The sequence below is a fragment of the Limulus polyphemus genome, unplaced genomic scaffold (genome assembly GCF_000517525.1).
Source record: "Limulus polyphemus unplaced genomic scaffold, Limulus_polyphemus-2.1.2 Scaffold2189, whole genome shotgun sequence".
NCBI classification, from domain to species: domain Eukaryota; kingdom Metazoa; phylum Arthropoda; class Merostomata; order Xiphosura; family Limulidae; genus Limulus; species Limulus polyphemus.
Genome location: NW_013667799.1, coordinates 164120 through 185407, shown reverse-complemented (window position 1 = coordinate 185407; position 21288 = coordinate 164120). Strand labels below are relative to the sequence as shown.

The window sequence follows — 21288 nt, the reverse complement described above, 5'->3', positions numbered from 1 at the left end:
ACATATCCACATCTTTTTACTATGGTCTCTGTTTTCGTCTAACTATTTGTCCCGCTAGAATTCCAGTTTAAAAAAATGCAAGAAGAAGGTTTGAGAAGGTCATAGCTAAATTAGCCTAGATACATGTATACTTTATAATGTCATAATTTACTAAGAACATTAAGTAATTCATCAGGCAAGAGAACAGTTAATTATCTTACTGATCTATGCTAAGCATTCATTCACCTGTCTAATTTCTTTAATGGGCATTCACCTCTATCTTACACACTCAAAGTTTTTTAAATCTCTAACAATGTTTTGAATATACTTTTGTAATGAACTCAAACTTATTAAATAACACTTTACTTGAAAACTTATTTCAAATGGATACATTTCGTCAGGACTAATGAGCTAATACTTCATACCACTGCCAAAACAATAGTTTTGAAAATGTGCCAAAACTCCCAAGTGAACACATAATAACATGTTTGATGTAACAAGCACTACATTATAGCCATATGTAGTAGTCCCCTTGAGCAGTTTATGTACACCAAAGGTTTGTTGGGTGTCATCCACAATACCACCTGAAACACCTCATACAGGGTACGTGGGTAACCAGAGGCAACAGAAGGCACAATATAATAAGCTTGATGAGATGTGATATGAAAAAAACAAACAAAAAAAGTAACTTTCTATACAAAAATTGACAGGCTGAATGAGTTGTTCAACCCAACAGATCAAGGTAGGAATGAAAACAATACCTATGTTCCAGTTCAGAAGAGGAGGATGACTGATTAGGAAGACTTGGAAGAAGTCCAGAAGAATAGGAGGGAAAAAAAAAGGAGAATGGCCAGGGAAAAGATAAGAGGTTGTTGACAAATATGCTCTGTAATCATGATCACAGATATGGATAGACCACCTTTGAAATGCCATGTAAAAAGGGAAGTAAGATGAGTCAGATGACTAGAGGAAGGGCATGGAGTATGGTGACCTTCCCCTGTTGGTGTTGGGATGCAAAGCCTCAGAAGGAAAGGGTAATGAAGATAATAAGCTATGATACAGAAAAAGATGAGCAGATTTAGGGTAGAAGAGAGCCAAAATAGCATAAAACTAAAATTTCCAATGTAGGAGCAAAGATTCAAAGGACAGGAGCAGAAGAGAAAAAAGAAGAATTCCAACCACAGACCATAAATAAGTCTTAAGTTCTGGGATTATGTGGCAACTAAGAGTTGATACAAACAAGAGACAAAAAAGAAAATGCAACTTTCATGCAAGGAAGGAAGAGGGGAAAAAATCTTACAGTTGAGGTGCATGCAAGAACTTGTCAGAGAACTGAAATAAGACAACAAATGTTACATACCTGTGCAGGGCTGATGAGAGGGGGAGAGGCAAGGGGGGTAGCTGCCCTGGGGCCCAGAGTCTGTTGAGAGGTCTGGTAGTGGGATATTCCAAAGCTCACAAGAAATGCATACTACTTAATGAGCTAAAATGGATTCATGAAGAAAATTGTCATCAAAATGTCTTTTATGAAAAATCAGCAAAAGTTAATAAACCCTATTCTGTGGTGGCTGAAGTTAGTCCAATGGTGAGCAATGTTACCATCATTGTACATTAAGTTCTTGGATCTATCCTATAATGACCATCTTGGACTCAAAACTTGCAGCTTCCTGCTTATTTAACTCTGCTGAGCCTATCTTGTCTTTGGATGACTTTGACTAACTCTTCTCCTAACTTGCCTTTGCCTCTGGTTATTTCATTCCTGACAAGGATGAGGTAACACTCACCTTTTTTCTTTGCTGCTTTGATAATGCAGGTACAGGGGCTTCGAGAGCCAACCTAAGCCCCTGGTTCAGTAATATCATTGGGCCCCCCTTTTATTCTATCCTATTCAGGTGAGTTTGGACTCTGGGAGGTTTCAGAAACATGGATATGAGAAGCTGTATTCATTAAGATCCACAAAACTGAATTCATGGAAAGTATTAATGTTATTTCTTTTTTTTTTATCCCATTAGGTTGGGTAAGTCCATGGTACTTAGGTCTTGGTCAGTTTCATGTTGATCAAGTTGATATTAATCATTAGCTCCTGCCGAAATTCAACAACTGGGTTAATGATGAAGGGGAATATTTCCAAAGAAACCATATAACAGACTATGAAACATGTCCCAAAATCTCATAGTTTGATTAAGAGAAGAAATCAAAGTAACGTAGGAAAAGATTGTATTTCATATCAGTGGCTTTAACTTTGTATCCCTCTTTCTTGAAATCAAGAAAATAAAGGTAAGAAAGATAAAACTTCAAATATTAACTAAAATTTGAAAATAAGAAGAAAAGTGATTCTGTAATTTTTAATGAAAAGAATAACACAATTAAACAATGTGATGTCAAAGAAAAGAATTAGCTTTTTTATACAAAGTGCTCAAGTAGAGTACTGGGCATGGAAGATGTGCCCCTTCCTATTGGTGGAAGGGTATAATATCATGGTCTTTGCATCCTAGACTAGTACAGCACACAATATTACGTATAGGGTGGTATTAGCTGTTTGTTCTGTGGAGGAGGCGAGTAACATTTCTGAATCTATGTTTCCTAATAAAACTTCTCGGCTACATGCATAACAATGGCTGATATGAAATCAGTATATGCTTCTATAGGTTTTTGAGAATTCATTGTATGACTTTACTATTACTAAGTAAAGGCACTTAATTAGGCCTGATGAAAAATTGCTTAAGTCAATAATCAACTGGTAAGTTATTCACAAGCAAATTATAATTATTCATAATATAATTTAAACAACAGAAATAATAAAAGCATTATTACTATTTTTGTGAGAAAGCCAACTGAAAAAGTAACATTTTATTAAACAGTATATTAAAGTATTTTTAAATTGTACTAACACTTCAAGAATATATATCATGAACTGTATCATCATTTTATAAAACATATTTTTTTGTATTAAACAATATTTGTGAATGTTCAGAGTAAAAAACACAAAACCAGTTTTGATAACACATTTACTATCATCAGAGTTAGTGTCCACTGCATTACAGAAATTAGTCAGCTGTAGCCAATAATAAAGATTTTACCTTTCACTGTGCCAAAAAATTTCAGTTTTTGTGTTTGTTACACTTAATACAGAGCACAATGTGCCTAAAATTATAAAAAAACTGCTAATGTTATTTTTTCCAGTGCTTTTTAATTTTAAATAAAAATGACATTCATTTTGAGACACGTTTTGAAGTTTAATACTGTATCAACAGGTTGGAAACACATCCACAATCTGAAAACATTGATTTTCAATTTAAATATATGTATGGACATTGGCTAAAATGTTTCTAAGAGAAAAATCAAAAACTTACTTAATATTGAACATGAAGATCAAAGCCTATATATTTTTATTATTAATATTTCTTATTTGTTTGATACTTTCTTGCAATGTTTTAAAAGTATATTGCAAAAATATTATCATTCATGCTTTTTACTTTCAAGATAATAAAACTTTGAATTTTACATTAAATGGGCACCATTACACTATTAAAGATAACAGTGTTAATATAGATGTTGACCAGAAAAATCTCAGATTATATTTATAAATATTAGCCTTATACCAAAGCATTAGGTACTACATAGATACTGTTTTTATAAATATAGCTTTTTTAATCTTCATTGTACTAGGACTGGTACCTCTTGTGATGGCAAGGGATTGATAACTTCAACATGACTCTTAGGAACCTTTCCTTTATCTTCTCCACATTTTCCGTAGAACCAGTCCTCTTCCTCTTTTATCAAAGTTACTAGATCACCTATCTAAAGAGTAAACAAATACTTTCTTGTGATACTGAGGAACTCACCTGAAATTGATAAATTGTGGAGATGGCTGATATGGATAATATAAAACTTTTAATTACAGAACACAACTACAAACACAATGACATATTCAGGTCATCATCAGGTTAGATCTGTAAAACTGCCCATTAAAGTAGTTACAAAATGTGACAACACCTTGTAATGCAATAATATTAATAAGGCAAAAAAACTGTATGGGGCAATATAATGTAAGTTTAAAATAAATGTAAAATTCAATCTTCAAGTTGCAAAGGAGTAGAAATTTCAATACAGAGAATGTGATTTAGTAAAAAATTTCCGGTATAGGTATAAAAGTGTTCCTTGGTTTTAGTTTAAGGTGGATTTGTGCTTTTATATTAGAAGAGCCTTTTTAATTTTTTGTTTACTGATGCTGGATTTCCTGTTTAGTATTTAATATTTTCTACAGATATGCTTATTTGAGTTACAGTGTGTTTAAAATATGAAACACTGTTTTTCTGTTCACTGGGCCTGGTTTTTATTTTGTAGCTTGTTTTTTTCAGGGTAAAATTCATTAAAGTTGTCACAGAGTATATTATAGATGACACTGTTATTAGGTTTGTCTGAGTAGTCTTTACATTTTATGGATTTTAATTTGGTAACCAGTTTTTGAATAAAATTTAGTGGTTACTAGAATGTTGTGTTTGATTGCAAGTTTCTTTCCAAATGTTAGTTATTTTTGTCAAGGATTTCTTGGATGTAAGGTATGCAGTACTGTAGGGTTTTGTTGTCGGTTGTTTCACTGGATTTTGTGTTATTGGTTTAGTATTGTGGTGTTAGTTGAGGTTTCTGTGGATAAATGTTTCTAGTTTTCTGGGGAAAATTGTTCATGTCAGTGTTGTTTTAGTTGGTTAACTTCATTATTAAATCTGTGAGGTGAGCAGAGCCTAGGAATAGTGTTTATTAGGTTTTTCAGCTTTTGTTTCATGTCCAAAATCTCAGCAGATGTAAAACCCAGTATGAGCATTTTTTCTGTGAATATGAAATGTATATCAGTTCGTGTGACATTTAATTACGAAACATTTGTTGTCAATCTTCATACTGAACGATGAAACTAATGTTGGAGTTTACGAAATCAAGGTGGATAACTTTTTCAATCAGATGAAAGTGAACTGTAAGTGTAGTTTTCACATCTTCAAATAGATTTCTTTCTAATTTTGAGAAGTGAAAACTTACTTGCAAGGTCTCACTGTGTCTTAGCCCTTTTTAACTGTTGTTTTTGGTGATTGTGTGACCATCTTTCTTCAATACCAACAGTCATACATTCAGTTACACCCATTGTTATGTAATTTAAATACACTTTATTCCATGTCAAAACTAGACAATAATGCAATAGTCCTACCTATAATATAGCTTTCCATCTATATACTTTCAGTTAATTAAGGCATTCTTATTTCACCTTTATACTGTGTCTTTTCTTTTGTTTCACCACTACCACAACTTACCTCAATAAAAACAGGATTTTGTTAGTACAGAAGTGTAGTTCATTTATGTTTTTGATTAATCCAGGTTATTACTCTCTCTTTATCGTTTCTTGTAAGATACCACCCAAGAGGTGCCTACGAGATCTGGCAGGGCTTATAGCAGAGGGGGGTAGCTTTCCTTGTGCCTGTGTACAAGCTAACACATCGACTATGGGGAAATTAGATAATGTTGACCAAAATATGCACAAGAGCAGTGAATTGCATGAGTATATACAGATTATAACATCTAATATACAAGAGGTGAACAAATCTCAGACTGTTACAGTTAAAGTTATGTCTGACACACACAGTTTTTCTCTCAAAAAAACAAGCCACATTTAATCAGAGAGTTATTTCTTCAAGAGCAAAACATATTTCAGTTGTAGTTTAGAGCTTTGATAGACAAGCAGAAAAGATACTGGATGAAATTATCATTGATATTGTGTGTGAAAGAGAAATTACTGAATCTAGCAGTGTTGTTAGCTTCCACTCCAGCTGCACCACCCTCACAGACAAATACACAATAGGCAGTACACCTATGGTCAAGGACTGTGCACATGATTTGAGTTCAAACAAGTAAAATAAACTTGAAAGTACCAACAGAATTTGACAGTGTTCCTCATAACAGATTACAAGCTGGGAAAGACAAACATTACCTAACATTGAATAGATTGTGGAGATGTATGACATATAAAGCAATTCCTATACAGGCTTCTTTGGGGAACCTAAGATATAGCCAGGACTGAGATAAATAAATGCTGAAGGCCATAATCATTAAACATCCAGAGATTGCATCTTATTATCACAAGTAGTAATAGTAATTGAAAAAGTAAATGCACCAAAGTTCTGTGTAGACTTCAGGCAGTTAAGTAGAGTAACACAAATTGATGCCACAAATCTTGATGTGTTGGAAGGATTCTGATATTGCTTTCAGCTTTTGATAGATTAAGCTACATGATGAAAGTAGAGCCAAAACTGCTTTCGGCACTTTTGAAAGGCTCTATGGGTTTTGTGTAATGCACAACTATTTTGAGCAGCTGATGGAACTCGCATTACACGTTTTGCAACACAAATGAGGTTTTATCTACATCAACAACACTTTAAAATTTTGCAACACATTTCAGGCTGTAAATGAGAATTTAGACATGGCATTTCAATATTTGCAGCAAAAAAGTCTGAAACTGAAGTCAGAGAAATGTTCTTTCCTATGAATACACGTAGAGTATTTCAGGTTGGAAATCAGTTCGGATGGTTTGTTTAACCCCTTCCGGAGTAGTAAGGCATGAATGTTACCCTCTGTGCTTTGTGTTCACACATTTTAAATGCTAATTTGGTTTAGTATTTCATCACATTTTAGGTTGTGAATTTTCAGGAATTTTGGTTGTGAAATGTTGCTTTTAAAAAAACAATAAAAATACTTCCTTTTGCCTTAGAGTTTTCATTTTTCAATGTGTGCCTAAAATCTTGTAAATATTTTCAATAGTTTTATGTTTTCAATAAAACTATAATTTGTGTGACTGAGCTGTTCTACTCACAGTATACTTATTTTATCATGTATTCATACAATTTCTAATGTACAATGAAAGTAACTATTAGCAAATATGAAATAAATAAATAAAACTGGAGTATTTCTTAACATTATTAACCAGATAATTTCATCTTTTATATCTAATGTACTGTGAAAATAGCATAAAACAATTAACCCTAAAAAGTGTTAACTAGCAGAAACACAACTTGCACTTGTATCCTAAGCCTACAATGATAAAGACAATATTTTTTCAATTATAGTTTTTGTCAAGCTCAATTTCTTTCTAATAATTAGTTTGTTTTCAATAAGTAAGGAATTTTTGTACTTGTATATGTGTTTTCTATAAGAATAATTTTACTAAAACATACAAAAACCTTTTTTTCATATGAATAGTATAATTTCATAGAACTAGCTTACTGTACTCGCTGGTCCCACCTTATGTCTTCTTATAGAAGAATATTCATGTTGATTTCAATTAGAAATAACATAAAAATATTATCACAAATCAAATGAATGTGAAAAGAAACTATAAAAAAATTCCCTGGTTTATTTCTAGTTCCAAAGTTTTGCAAACTTTGTATTAGAGTCCTTTAACCACCCCTATTGGAATTTCCACTAGTCACTTTCTCAGAAACTATAAATTACTGCTTACCACATTCTTTACTTTATACTGACATAACAAAGGATCTTTTCTATCCAATCATTTTCAGCCATTAGTTCTATCTGCTTTCAAAACAGAGATTTATGAGCTACTGTCCCACTCATTGGCTGTGAAATTATATATATATATATATATATAAGAGATCAGCCACACAATGTTGTATAAATATAATCATTGACATTAAAGGAAAGTCACATGAAAACAAAGCATATATAAGTCTGTTTCAAAGGAATGGCAGTTTATGAGTAAAGGCAAACATATTTTCAATTGACTTGAAATATTCTAAAAACATCAGTACATGTGCTGTTTACATGCAATATCTCTCAGAGCAGAATAGAGATCAAAGTTCAAACATCTTTTAAATTTTTCTTTGCAAATTACACTCAGTAAATATTGTAAAGTCACAAAATATTGATTATAAATCTTTCGAGTAAAAAATTATTGAAATAATAATAGAATTACTATTTTTATTCAAGTTTTGAAATTTGATATGCAAGTATGTACTGGATACTGCAAAGCATTTATAACAGGGTTAATTTAAAAGCTGCACAACAGGTTATCTATACCGTGTCTACAGCAGGGATCAAATCTAAATTTTAACATTATAATCTCTCAAACTAAGTGCTGAAACAATCAGGGGACAAGTAGGGAATGAGTGTACACAGAACATACTAAGATAAACAGTGACAGAATGGCCTCAACCTGCAAACAAGAAAATTTGAAGCTTTATTAGCTTTACATCATATTATAGATGCTTCATGGCTGTCATGATATAAAAGACACTTTAGTTTAGATATTATTGATTAATTTATTTTTATGAGTGAATATTTTATTATTGTTTAGTTTTGTTATTATAAGAGTTTAAAGCTGACAACTGTAGGAAGTTGTGTTTAGAAGTCATTGATGTTGAGACTATTGAATGTCGCGTGCAATACAGTGACGTCGAGAATATAGAAGGCAGGCAGACGATTAAGTGATAAACATATAAATAATATGAGATGAGCAGAAGCAACAAACAAGTAACAGCAGAAGACAGTAAAGTTACAGGCAAGGAAAAGTTTAGCGTAAAGTTAATTACCGTATAGAAGTGATAGCCCTAACGATTGACATAGGCCTAGCATTTAATATGCTAGTGTAAGACTAACAAGAGATAAGAAGAAAAATTATTCCATCAAAGCATGATTCTAAAACAAATGAATCAGCCTGAGTGCACTTTGACAAAAGGAGAAGAGGATATTTAGAAGAAAGAAGACCAAACAATTATGGTAACTCACACCACAAATGTAAGTGAATCACACAGAATACTAGTGTGATAGTAATAGAGAAGATAGTTCAGTTTGTCAACTGAAATTCTAAAGTAATTAAATAGGTCTAAGTAGACTTTTGACAAGAAGAAGAGAACTATACATATATAGTGTTTATGATATGCCTGTAATCTCTATAATGTGAAGAATTTGTTGTACATACGTTTAACTTGTTCCGAATATATATTATTTTGAAAACAAGTGAAGTGTGTGCTGTTCATTTATCATTGATTTTATTACCAACAAGTCACAGACACCTACTGTAGAAGAATCCTAAGCCCCACAACAACATAGTATACATTTATACTATTAAGAAATACAAGTAAAGGCCTTTTGTTTTGACAATTGGCAAAGAAACATTTTAAAATTGTGACAGTGGTCAACTTTTATACAATAACAGCATTGTCCTGAACATTGATGTTGACTCCCATTTTAGTTACATAGAGAATTGTGCAATGTCAAGTTACAGAAATCAAAAAATTAGTTAAGCAGTGGATAGAGTACCAGAGGAAATCCATAGTGATCAGAAGTAAACTTCAAAAAGTCAGCTGTTTATTGAAGTTTGCAGGGTACTAAGTGTGGTGAAGACTCATACTTCACATTATCATCCTCAATCGAATGGTTTGACTCAGTAGACCATCCAAACATATGTAAAGGATATGCTTCTATGTTTCTGAACTCAGGGCAAAATATTTGGTTATAGTTTTTATTTTATTGGTGATGTTTCAAACAAATGTACTTTTTCAAGTCAGAAACAACCCTGTTAGTTAGAGAAAAACTACTGCAAAATAGGGTTAGGCAATTAACTCAATTATCTATAAACACTGATTACATCAATTAGTGTGTTACAAAAATAATCAATTAATATTTATGATTATTACTGTTTACAATTATTCCAACTATCTGGTAATCAAAATATTGCCATTATGATTTAATATTATTTTCAATTAATTTAGGTTTGTTCAGCTAAATCAATTAGTGCCATGGCTAAAAAAAATAAATAAACTAATCAAAATTAGGGTTTCCAATTATTAAAACTATCCAAGTAATATAAATAATGCCATTACCTTTCTATATTGTTAAGAGCAAACCTATAGAATAGACTATTTGTGCTCTGCCCATTATGGGTATTGAAACCTGATTTTTAGCTACGAATTTTTTTTGTTTTTTAGATATTTCATGTAAGAATAATCAATTAGTTGAATGTAACTGAATAATGAGTCCAATTATCAATCGTTTATCAAAATGCACAAATAATCCAGCTCTAGTGCAGGACAATAAATCAGAAAAGAATGTTATACAAGATTTAAACAATATAGTAACGACAATGTAACAAAGTTAAACTGAAGAAACAGAAATATGATAAAGAAAGGATAAATAAAACATAAAAATAGTTAATATGAACAATTTAAAAAATAAAAAACATTAAAAGAAGTAATTCTAATGCTAACCTCTTTGTTGGTTACATTCAAGATTGCATGTTTCAGAGCTACACAGGTATCTTCCCAGCTTTATATCGTAAGTTTATTGATGATATTTATAGCTATATACACTAATGATGAATCAACCTTTTTCTTCTGTACATCAATTCTTTTTATCCATCACTCCAAACCAGTTACTGTTTCCCACCAAAAAATATAATTTCTTAACATAAATGGTGTCCATCTCACAACACTAATGTATTACAAACTGATAAATACACAAAGCTACTTACATATTCACTACAGTCATCCTCCGTACACCAAGAAAAACATTCCCAAATCACAACTCACCAGATTATCTAATATTAACTTCAGATCAAAGCAAGCTAGCTACCTACATAGATCAGAACTAAATATATATACATAGTAACGAGCATAGCTAATTAAAGGTAATTTCCAAATTATATTACCATGTAATTATTATAAAGCATCCACATCGTTAACAACATTTTTGGTCATAAACCCAATGATATCTCACATGGATTGGCAAGCCCAGGAAGCCTAGATTATTCAAAATCCATATACTAAGCTAACAATGCAGAAGAATAATTATAATCAAATAACAGACATAAAATTTAATTAGAAATAATGTAAAACAAAGTAGATATATTAAATATTCTAACCAACAGCATGTGTGTCTGCAGTGTGGTAAACATTTCACTTCTTTAGGCCAATGTCCATCTGTGAACAACCATACCGCATCACACTTGGGTCATCTAGTTTACTAGATTTAGTTTAATCCAAAAATTCATACACTAAGCTAACAATGTGAAATAATCTTTGTGACGAAAACAAAATAACAATAAGGAAATTAAAACTAGTATTATGTAGAATAATCATTGTATTAAAACAATAACTACTAAAATTAAAAATAATAATAAAACTTAATAAGTAAAACTAAATATTCTAACCAACACTTTATGTCCATACTGTGGTAAAAGTTTCACTTGTTTAGGCCAATGTCCAAGTACGAACCACTACACTGTATTAAAAGTCAAACTTGGCTCAGCTAGATTAGTAGATTTATGTTAGTCCTAAATCCATAAACTAAGCTAAGTAATCTTTATAATAATAATGATGATAATAATAAAAGTAACAATTAAAACTAATTATAATAAATATAATAGTCAATACTGTTCAGGAAAGTAACCTTAAAGGTAGAATAAGATATACACAATTTACAACTGTTGTTGGAAAATTAATACTCACAGTCCTTAAAATCTGCAAAGAATAAGAAAGCTAGTCATACTAACAGAAAAGTGTCTTCACTCCAGGAGTATTAACCAAACTCGTGTCACTAAAGATCATTCCACTACAAAATACGTGAAGGGGTTACACATTCTATTAGTGGTACAAATTTTGTTGGGCACTTCTATGAGGTAAATTGTATATATAACACTAACATGGAATAAGTAATGACCAAGATTATAGTAAGAAATATATCAAGATGCTCCATTTTTCTGCAAAATGTGACTACTCTACTACTCTTCATCATAATAATATATATACACACAACAAACATTACAATTCAGTTTTTCAAAGGTTGTCTATCTTAAATAATACTGACCTTAGATGATTTACAGATTCCAATGACAAATGTCCGACCTCACTTCAACCAATACTCTTCTACGGCCACTGATCATAAAAGCGTTCCCCTTACACATATGCATCATCCATTTAATGACAGGTCATGCATATATTACTTGACAATGTTCGCATAATAATACAGGACAGTACTATCAGTCAGGTTTCCTAATAAACCTCTAATTTCTTATAAATGGAATATTATCATTAAAAATATACCCATCTATAGTTAACTTTTAAACAACATATGACCATCATGTGATACCAAAATTGATAAATAAAACTGTTAGAGGTGCAGGTGCAACACTTGCCCTGACACTGATCCTATCTGTTAAGAATCCCAAGTTATCCTACTCTGTCCATAGCCGATTCACCTGTACCTCTCAATGTTTAATTTATTGTATTACTTCTAACAACTGCAACCAAATTTAAAGCAGTTGTATGCTTGTTAAATAAACATCAGAACACTTTTTTTTAGCATTTCAATTAGAGATCTAGATAAACCCACAGCTTTGCACTTCAACAAAGGTGCTCATTCCATTAAGCATTTTAAAGTAATTGCCACATGACATGCCTCATCAAATACCAATCAAAGATTAGATTTGAAAAATAAATTATTTTTAATTAGGTTTTATAAACTCTTCTGATAATCATAAACAGTTTAGCTTTTTATTAATTAAAAAAATTATCATTTTTATTTACTTCTTTCAATGTTTTTTAAATCTTTCATTAAATGTTTGATTAAATTTATTTAATTGCATATGTTAACTATTTTTTGTTTTATGTATACTTTCTTAATAATATTTATATTTCCTTAGTTTTAATCAATAGCTCATCAAATTTTCCTCAAGTTTATTATATTTTCATTACTACATTATTTATATCTTGTGTAACATTCCTTTATCATTTATTGTATTCCATTCAGAACATCTTGTAGTAGTTCTGAATTAAAATAGAAAGTTTTCTTGAAGTAAAAAATTAAAATAAAGATTTTTAAAAGGATTTACCTCCAAATGTATATTTTCTGTATTTTATAACCTTTGCATTTTTCAGTTTCTTCATTATACACACACACACACACAAAGAGGTCAAGTACATTATACTAAAACAGTTTCAGAGCCTGTGTTTCACAGTCTGTGTTACCCTAACCACTTAACGCTTTAACTAATAACTGTGTATCTTTACAACACCCTTTACAATACCATTGCAAAGTTGTCACATCCCATGAAGTTGTCACATCCAAAGCACACTCCCTTCTCCCTGATTTCTTTCTATAAGCCATCTGGCAAACGAGGACAATGACATTCCAGCACACACTTCAAAAGCTCAATTATGTACATATCCAAAGCTGCTGCATCCAATGACTTGAACAGTATGTCTTTGCATGGAATACCGTGAATACCCATTTCATTCTCCAGCTACTTGAGGTATGCAGTGGTTGAAAGGATACGTCATGGAAGCAGCTTGTATCACTTTAATGTACCGTTGCCTGGGGCACAAGATCAGCTTTTGCCACTAATTTTTCTGTTTGAGTATTCTCACCAGCTACACAATGCCACACTTTGCTTATAATGGCTGGAGTATGACTTGTTGTAGGTCTTTTGGTGCATTAAGTTGAACCATATTCCTTTCTTTTTCAATACCATTGGGTACTAAGGATTTCACTATCTTGGAAATTCTAAAACCCCAATCTTTATGATATGAGTGTATAAATGTTTTTTGTCATAAAAGAATGTTACGTACATTTCCCAAAACAGATAAAACTTTGTGACATCAGACTACTTACAAAATGCCAAACAATGTAAAATATAGTTCTCATAAATGCCCTCCTACCACAACTTTATATCAGCTGGGACTGTCATGTGGCTTTCTGCACTGTTAGTGGGATGGTAGGGAAAATGTTAACCTCTGAGACAATAACTCACCTCTACACACAGTTTAGCTCGAATCCCATGTTGAATTGGAGGAGGAGCGAGTGCAAAATCTACCCAGATGTGCTACTCTTCAGAAAATGCCCAAAGGAAAGCCTATAGGGTGTGACATCCAATGGCAGGGGCTCCATAGGGACACACCTGTGGGAGATTGCATCTTGTCTCAGCCAGAGTATACTTTTGCCAGAAATATAAGGGGGCAAAGAGGCAAGTGAGTCCCATGCATTGCAGGGATGGGCAAAATGAGAATAACTGTCCAAGCACTTGCACACAAGTGATTGGCAAGCCAATATGTGTAGTGTGGTTGGGGCACATTCAGATTATACATTGGTCTTTTCTGAGAGAAAGTGCAATGAGTGACCTTGAAACTATTTTAAAGCCACCAAAAGTGAGCCAAAAAAGTGGGCAGAACACTTTCCTGGTGCAGGTTTTTTACATGATACTCCATTTAAAAGGTACGATGTAGATCAGACAATTGTGTAATTTTGTGTACCATGAGAATATCTCAAGTGGTCTTGTAGAACACCCCATCTTACAGTGGTCACTGGTAGAGCCAGGGTGGATGGTACGAGTGCTTTTCATTATCCTGGTTCAATGCAGATTTTGGGTAAGTATACAATAGGAGGTAACACCAGCCATCTGGTGGGATCCTACAAAGTAAAAAGGGTTCCGAAAAAAAAAAGATATGTATTCTTCTCATAGAAGGTGGGGTGACTGAAGAATGGCAGAAGAAAAAATAGCCAGATGGCATAGATAAGGAGAGACACTCACATGCCCACTTGGAGGACCTTGTCCCAGAGCTGGCAAAAATTAGATGCAAGAGAATGTGCAAAGTGGCAAATTGCATGCAAAGATATAGCCTAAAATCATCCACAACCAGAGAAAATAACATGCCCACCCATTCATTAAGTGTAGTAGGAGAGAGGGCCCTGAAATAAGAGGGGTTCCAGGGTAGGGTCAATTGATGGTAGAAACCCAAAAGAGAAAGGTTCATGATAAGGAACATCTAACAGCTCAAACAAGACACAGAAGCCAATCCAGGTCCTCATTTCCAAATCAGTGAGCCAGATGGAAGAAGATAGGAGAGAAAGTATGGATACCCTCCTGAGCTGTTGAAATTTGAGGAAGGGAAGATTGGTACTGGGCGAGAAGTATATAAGCACGATGGAAGAGAGTGTGAGAAGCATCCACACCATAGACAACAAAACAATGGTAATCACAGGTAACAAGGAGGAAGTAAATCTGGAGAGATGGACAGTATGAAGGAAACAGCCAAAGGCTCAAAGGGGCATGTGTGAGAGTGGGCAGATCTCATTAAGGTCTCAATCAGGAATGTGAGCCAGGCAAGGAGGATAGAGAAGAAAAAAAAAGGTTAATGGAAAAGAAAGTATAGAAGAAGAAATGGATTGTGGTACCAGAAAAGGAGAAATGCTATAAACAAGGATGCCCAATAACCAGCAATGGCAAAGACCACAAAACCATGGAGAAACACCTGAGAAAAAAGAAAGAAAGGTGGTTCACAGTAGGATGGCTAGGTGGAAAGGAGAAGCAAATGAACCAATAATGAAAACCCCACCACTTTTATTGACAGACAAACAAAGGAGAAGGGAAACAGGAGGAATGCCAAATGATTGAAAAGCCCAACCAGCAACAGATCAGACAGAAAATCAAGTAGAGGAAAGGGGGATGAATGATGATCAAAGAAGCAGAGAAAACCACAAATGAGCTGGCCAAAGAGGCACCAACTATAAAATCTGACAAGGAGTGATGTGTAACAGGGCGAGGACCCAAGGGGAGTAGATGAATAGTAGAAGAGGCATGTAAAAATAGGTGAGACTAGGCCTGGCTGAGCCAAAGCTGAAGGATGAGGAACATGGAACCAGAAGAAGGAAAGCTTAGAGAAGAGTGACAAATGCATCCATGAGGGGATTGCCCCATCAAGAGTAAACTCCATGAAAGACCTAGGGGAGTAGAGACCATTCCATTGGTAGAATGCATACTGACTGAAAAAGGAAGCTCATGAACAAGTTCATAGCTACAGGCAAATGACACACAATAAGTCAAACCCAATGTGAAATGGCCCAGAAGTGTATTCTAATGCCCAAAAACAAAGGATCCTGGAACAGGAGCTTCTCAGATGGTTGATCTAAATGTTCATGGAAATGACTGAGTGGAACATGACCAAGTGATAGCATATCTGGTCACCAGGTTTTGCACTTCTCATTCTCTTTTTGTGCATGAGGTTCTTTTGATTTTGGGACCTCTGGCTTCCCTGGTACCCCTCTTACTTTTGTGGTATGCAAGATTTGCCTCTCCTTTGGTACTTATGAATGCAACGGTTTCTTTGTTGATTCCATTTCCTTCCTTTGTGAACCTCTTCTCGAGGAATTGTCATGGTGACTGGACCATGCCCATACTACTTCTGGCATTCCATTATTACCTCTCAAATTGGATCTCTCTCTTCACTGATGCTTCACTGTCTCTGTAAGACACGTTTCTGGATGATGACCAGACTTTTGCCATTTGGATGAAGTACTTGCATTCACTCTACATCAATGTGGTTGACCTTCTCACTGATCATTGGGCAGGTCCTTTTCCTGCCCCCACTGGTTTATAGCTCACAGGCAAAGAGGAGAAGACTTAATGCATTTGAGACAAGAGACGAAGAAAATGCCCAAAAGTACCAAATATTTAGTTCGCATGAGAAAGGACCGAGATCTCAGGACAAGTCCCCACAAGCAAGTAGCCAACTGAGAATGGGCCAACAGAAGGCAATTGACCAAGAAATGGAAAGTCAGCCTGGGCCAAGAATATAGCGAGTGAAGGTTCTCATGATACTAATGAATGCAAAAGGGGCCTATGTTAAGTCGAAAGGAAGTGCAAGGAATGGGAAAATGCAAAAATGATGGACTGAATGTAAAATATATATGGAGGACAAGAGTGATATGTAGGAAAGTATCTGACATATCGATCACAGCCAACAATAAACTGGGTGAAAAAAAAACATATTTGGGGTTGGAGGAGGAGAAAAGGAAATGGGAAAAGAAGCAAAGTGAGGGGAGAGACCAAGGTGGAGATATGAAAAACGACCAATTCCCAATCTGGCCAAATAGATACCAAGGACAGGGAATCGAGAAAAGGAAAGGAAGAATGTCATGGACATGAGGGGAACTAGGCATTCAGGTGTGAGAAAGAGGAGCTATTAGAGAAAGAAAACAGTACAAACTTTAAGAATAAGCAAGGAAGAAAGACAAGGTAAACTACAAGAATTGCGGATCATGAAGTAAAAAATGAGAAATAATAAAGAACACAGGCAAAAAATAAGTAAAGGAAGATACCTGAGAATAAAATCCAGAAAGAGAATCGAAAATTAAAGTTGCTTCTTGAATGGTAAGACACTAATCAAAGCAAGTCATGTTAAAGTGACAGCCCAAAGGATCATTCTCAATTGACAGAAATAATGGTAGCCAATGTTACGAGAGTAGAAGGCCCAGTAAGCATGTGGTAATCCTCAATACATTGAACAATGGCTGCAATGTCCCTGATAGTTAACAAGCCTTCAGAAGCTACAGTAAAAAAAATCTGTGTGTGTGAACAGCATCACACTCACAGGACTAAATACAAGTCACTGTCATTTGAGAATTCATGATAAGAAATTTAAGTTTTTTCAAACAAAAACTACGTAAAATTAATATCAGTTTTATTAATAATGCAAGTCTCAACATATTAAACTCTATGTCAAGGAAAAGAAGGAAGTTATCACAAGTGCAAGTGCACAGAGGAGTAACTGTGTATGGAGATTGTGTTAGCCTCCTATTAGTGGAGCACTTTTGTGACATAATGACATTATTATGCACCAGAGCAGTTCACGTTAAAACACATGAACATTGGTGGGAGTTGCCTCAAGGCTAGTGGTATGCAAATCTTTAGGTAGATGCATGAGGAATATAGCTAAACTGTGTGTGGACGTGAGTTATCACCTCTGAAAGAATAATCCATAATTATAAATATTCATCAAAATTTCTCTATAAATTTGAAAATTATACATTCAAGATGCATTGAATTTCTATTAATCTAAAGTATACTTATAATAGTTCAAAGTAAAAACTTGAAACACCAAAAGGCACAAATACGTTTTGTATAGTTAGAATATAGTTGTTTCACTCTTCCATAGTGTACATCCTTTCATGATATCCACCGAGTCATTCTTCAGTGTTAGTTATCCCTTCACTAAGTATTGGTACAAATGGAACAAGGTGTTAATTAGTATACTATTTATCTATAATAATAAAAGGGCATGTCTGTGGATCTGTGTCTGTGTGTGACAACCAAAGCTCCAAGAGAAAAGAACCTAGAATCCTGAAATTTTGTACCCATACTATGTGGACCCTGAGGGTGTGCATCTGGGTATTATTACTTATCTGATCTGTGTGTGTGTGTGTGCATGCACATCTTCTTAATGAGGCAAGCTGGCAAAAAACCCATAGAAAAGAAATGGTTCCTTACATTACAAAATACTAAGTGGACCCTGAGGGTGTACACCTGGGTATTATATTACTTATCCACGTGCGTGCACGCATTTGCATCTTTTTAATGCGAAAAACCACATAGAAAAGAAGCGGATCCTTATATTACAATATACTAAGTGGACCCTGAGAGTATACACCTGGGTATTATATCACTTATCCACGTGTGTGCACACATGCGCATCTTTTTAATGAGGCAAGCAAGCAAAAAATTACATAGAAAAGAAGTGTTTTTATGTTTCTGGGAAATAAAAATGTTTAAAACATTTTTGACTGTTCTTCTATGCTAAAATAGGTTCAGAATACACACACAGTGACATAGTCATCTAGAATATATCAATCTAATAACCCGAGTGAAGCCGGGTACTTTCACAAGTATTACTGTATTTACTATTTACTCAGATGTGTTAATACAGCTGCCTTTCAATATACATAGTAGATAGCAAGTACTATTTTCAAAAGTTACAAATTGTAGAGATTTTGACAGAAAACTGGCAAATTCTGCAAGATATCTGATATCCTGATCAACAACAATAACAAGCTCAACATAAGTAAACTAATCAAATATCTTACATGATAAACTTCTGATTAGGCAAGTTTTTGAACTAGAAATGTTGAATTTGTGTATTGACTATGGTGAGAATATTAAACATGAAGAGAGTTATACACAAACAGAACTGCTCTTGTCAAAAGACATGTCATTACTGAGGGTGCATTTTAATTCAACATAGTTCAGAAATTATGCACATCAAGTGCTCTGATGCATGTCCTCCTTTTCAGGGTTCAGAGACAAACCCAAGCCAGCACTCATTGATTGGGGCTGTATTACACAACAGGCATTGTTCATGCTTTACAAAAATCCACTGAAAACTAGTCTACTTTATTCTTGTAAATATATGTAAATCAAGTATTGAATTAAGAAGCAAATTCACCATCCCATTTTAAGCATGGTATCAGTAACTGGGAGTCTTTACCATTTCCAATCCTATTTATACAATCAAGGGAATCTGTAAAGACTGGCAACACCTGGAATATGGTTTGTTAGCTTGTATGATCTAATATACATATATATATATATATATGTGTGTGTGTGTGTGTGTAGACACACACGTATGTTTACAGGGTATGGAAAAAACTTGATATTGCAATATATGAAATGGGAGAGGTGGATAAATGAGAGTTAAAATCATAGTTGTAAAGCCTGATGGCTTGATGCTATATTTGTTCATGAAAGTAGATGAATTTACATATAAAAAGTATGTACATAATTACTTTCATGTTATAGCTGTGATAGCACTAAAGTATTAAAGATAAAATCACATCAGCTCTGTAAAATTTTTTGTCATTTGATACCAAATTCAATCATTTATATGCTTTTGTGTGTGCGTGGTTATGTAATTGTGCATCTAACAGGTTCAGAAAATATAACACACCAACCTAGTAGCAACAGCACACATTTTTAACATATATACTTGTGTTTTAACTTGTGTTAAAATTCTAAAATAAATTTAAGTTCATGTATTTATTACAAGTATTATACAAATGAAACACAAATGTCATAAATATCACTTATAACAGTCCTTTAAACTTAAATGACAAAAATTTATATTTTGATATGAAGAGCTTACAATGTTAAATACAAATGTTTTTTTTCTTCCTTACCTGCAAATTCAATTCACCATGACTTAATGGGTGATAGTCCTTGATAGCCATAGCAATAGGTAAAGCTTCCTATTAAAAAAAGTATAATAATCAATATAAATATATGTATATATGTCCATCTATCTCTATACTAAGATACAGTGTGTGTGTGTGTCGTGTAACTAATCCTAAACCACCAGTTTCATCAACTTCTAAGTGGAATCCAATTGAATTGTCTCAGTCCCAAGGTTTGGACAAGGGTAAAATTTTTAACCTCACTCCTAAGGGAACCCAGGGATTTCCCAAAAATTATTTCTCCTAAACTGCTGGACTTGCCAACTTCTAACTGGTGCCAAATGAATTGTCTCAGCCCAGAAGTCTGCACATAGGTAAAGCTTTTCATTCTACCCCTTATGGAACCCAGTATTTTGCAAAAAATACTTTTACGGGGATTCCCTAAAAGTGGAACCCAAAATTTGCATTGACTTACATTAGAACACATAAATAAGTAGGCCTACTAATTACTGTTCATAAAGTGGTTAAAGAAATTAAATTTGCATTATAGTGGCCCTGTAAATGTAGGCTATAGGCCCACAGGTTTGCTAGTTTAATAAATAAAAACCATTCAAAGAAAGTTAGATTTTTCATGCTAGTAATAAAAAATAAAACAAATTATTTTAAATCCAACTACTTACAGTTGTATTGTAGAGTATGTAACAATCTGATTATATAAACATTAAAAGAAAATCAATCTAGAAAATTAATTTTTAACTCTGTTATTACAGCATCAGTGTTCAAAATAATAGCTGCCATTTAACATTATATCTGGAAAATACAGAGAAATTATGTGAAATTCTGTTTTGATATGAAAATACCTATCACAATAAATAAATAAGAACTGTGGTGAGAAAGATACTAATCTATGCGAGGACGTTGTGAGCCTGCGGACAATACACGATGGGATTCTTTCAATCTCAAAAGTCGCAAAACAAATCTTATTGCTGCTTTAGTCCATCGTGCTCTTGTTATCTGTTCAAAATCTAAACTAGATTTCGAATTGAAGACAATTAAAACTATTTTACTAGAAAATGGTATCCAGAAAATGTCATCAACTACACGGATAACATGTTTGAAATTATTGCAAATGGTCGGTCGACCTTTCATCTCTATTTTGGAAGCCACCTTTATTAAAACACATAGACCTGTCCTTTACCACCAAAAATAATCTACACATCCTTCAGTAGATCTGTGACATTTCCTGATTGGCTAAAGGACATGCCAATCAGTGATTGCCTTACCTGCTCACGTTGATCTGACTCATTTTATAAGCTG

The 21288-nt window shown here is 33.6% G+C and overlaps 1 protein-coding gene across 1 annotated transcript in view; it reads right to left on the bottom strand.

Moving 5' to 3' along the window:
- LOC106466218 overlaps positions 1 to 21288 on the bottom strand; it is a 95445-nt gene that overhangs the window by 22939 nt on the left and 51218 nt on the right. The window contains exons 8-9 of the mRNA XM_013926467.2: positions 19978 to 20046; positions 3658 to 3780 (exon numbers count right to left, since the gene is read on the bottom strand). Coding sequence (XP_013781921.1) covers positions 3658 to 3780; positions 19978 to 20046 — 192 coding nt within the window. The remainder of the gene's footprint in view (positions 1 to 3657; positions 3781 to 19977; positions 20047 to 21288) is intronic.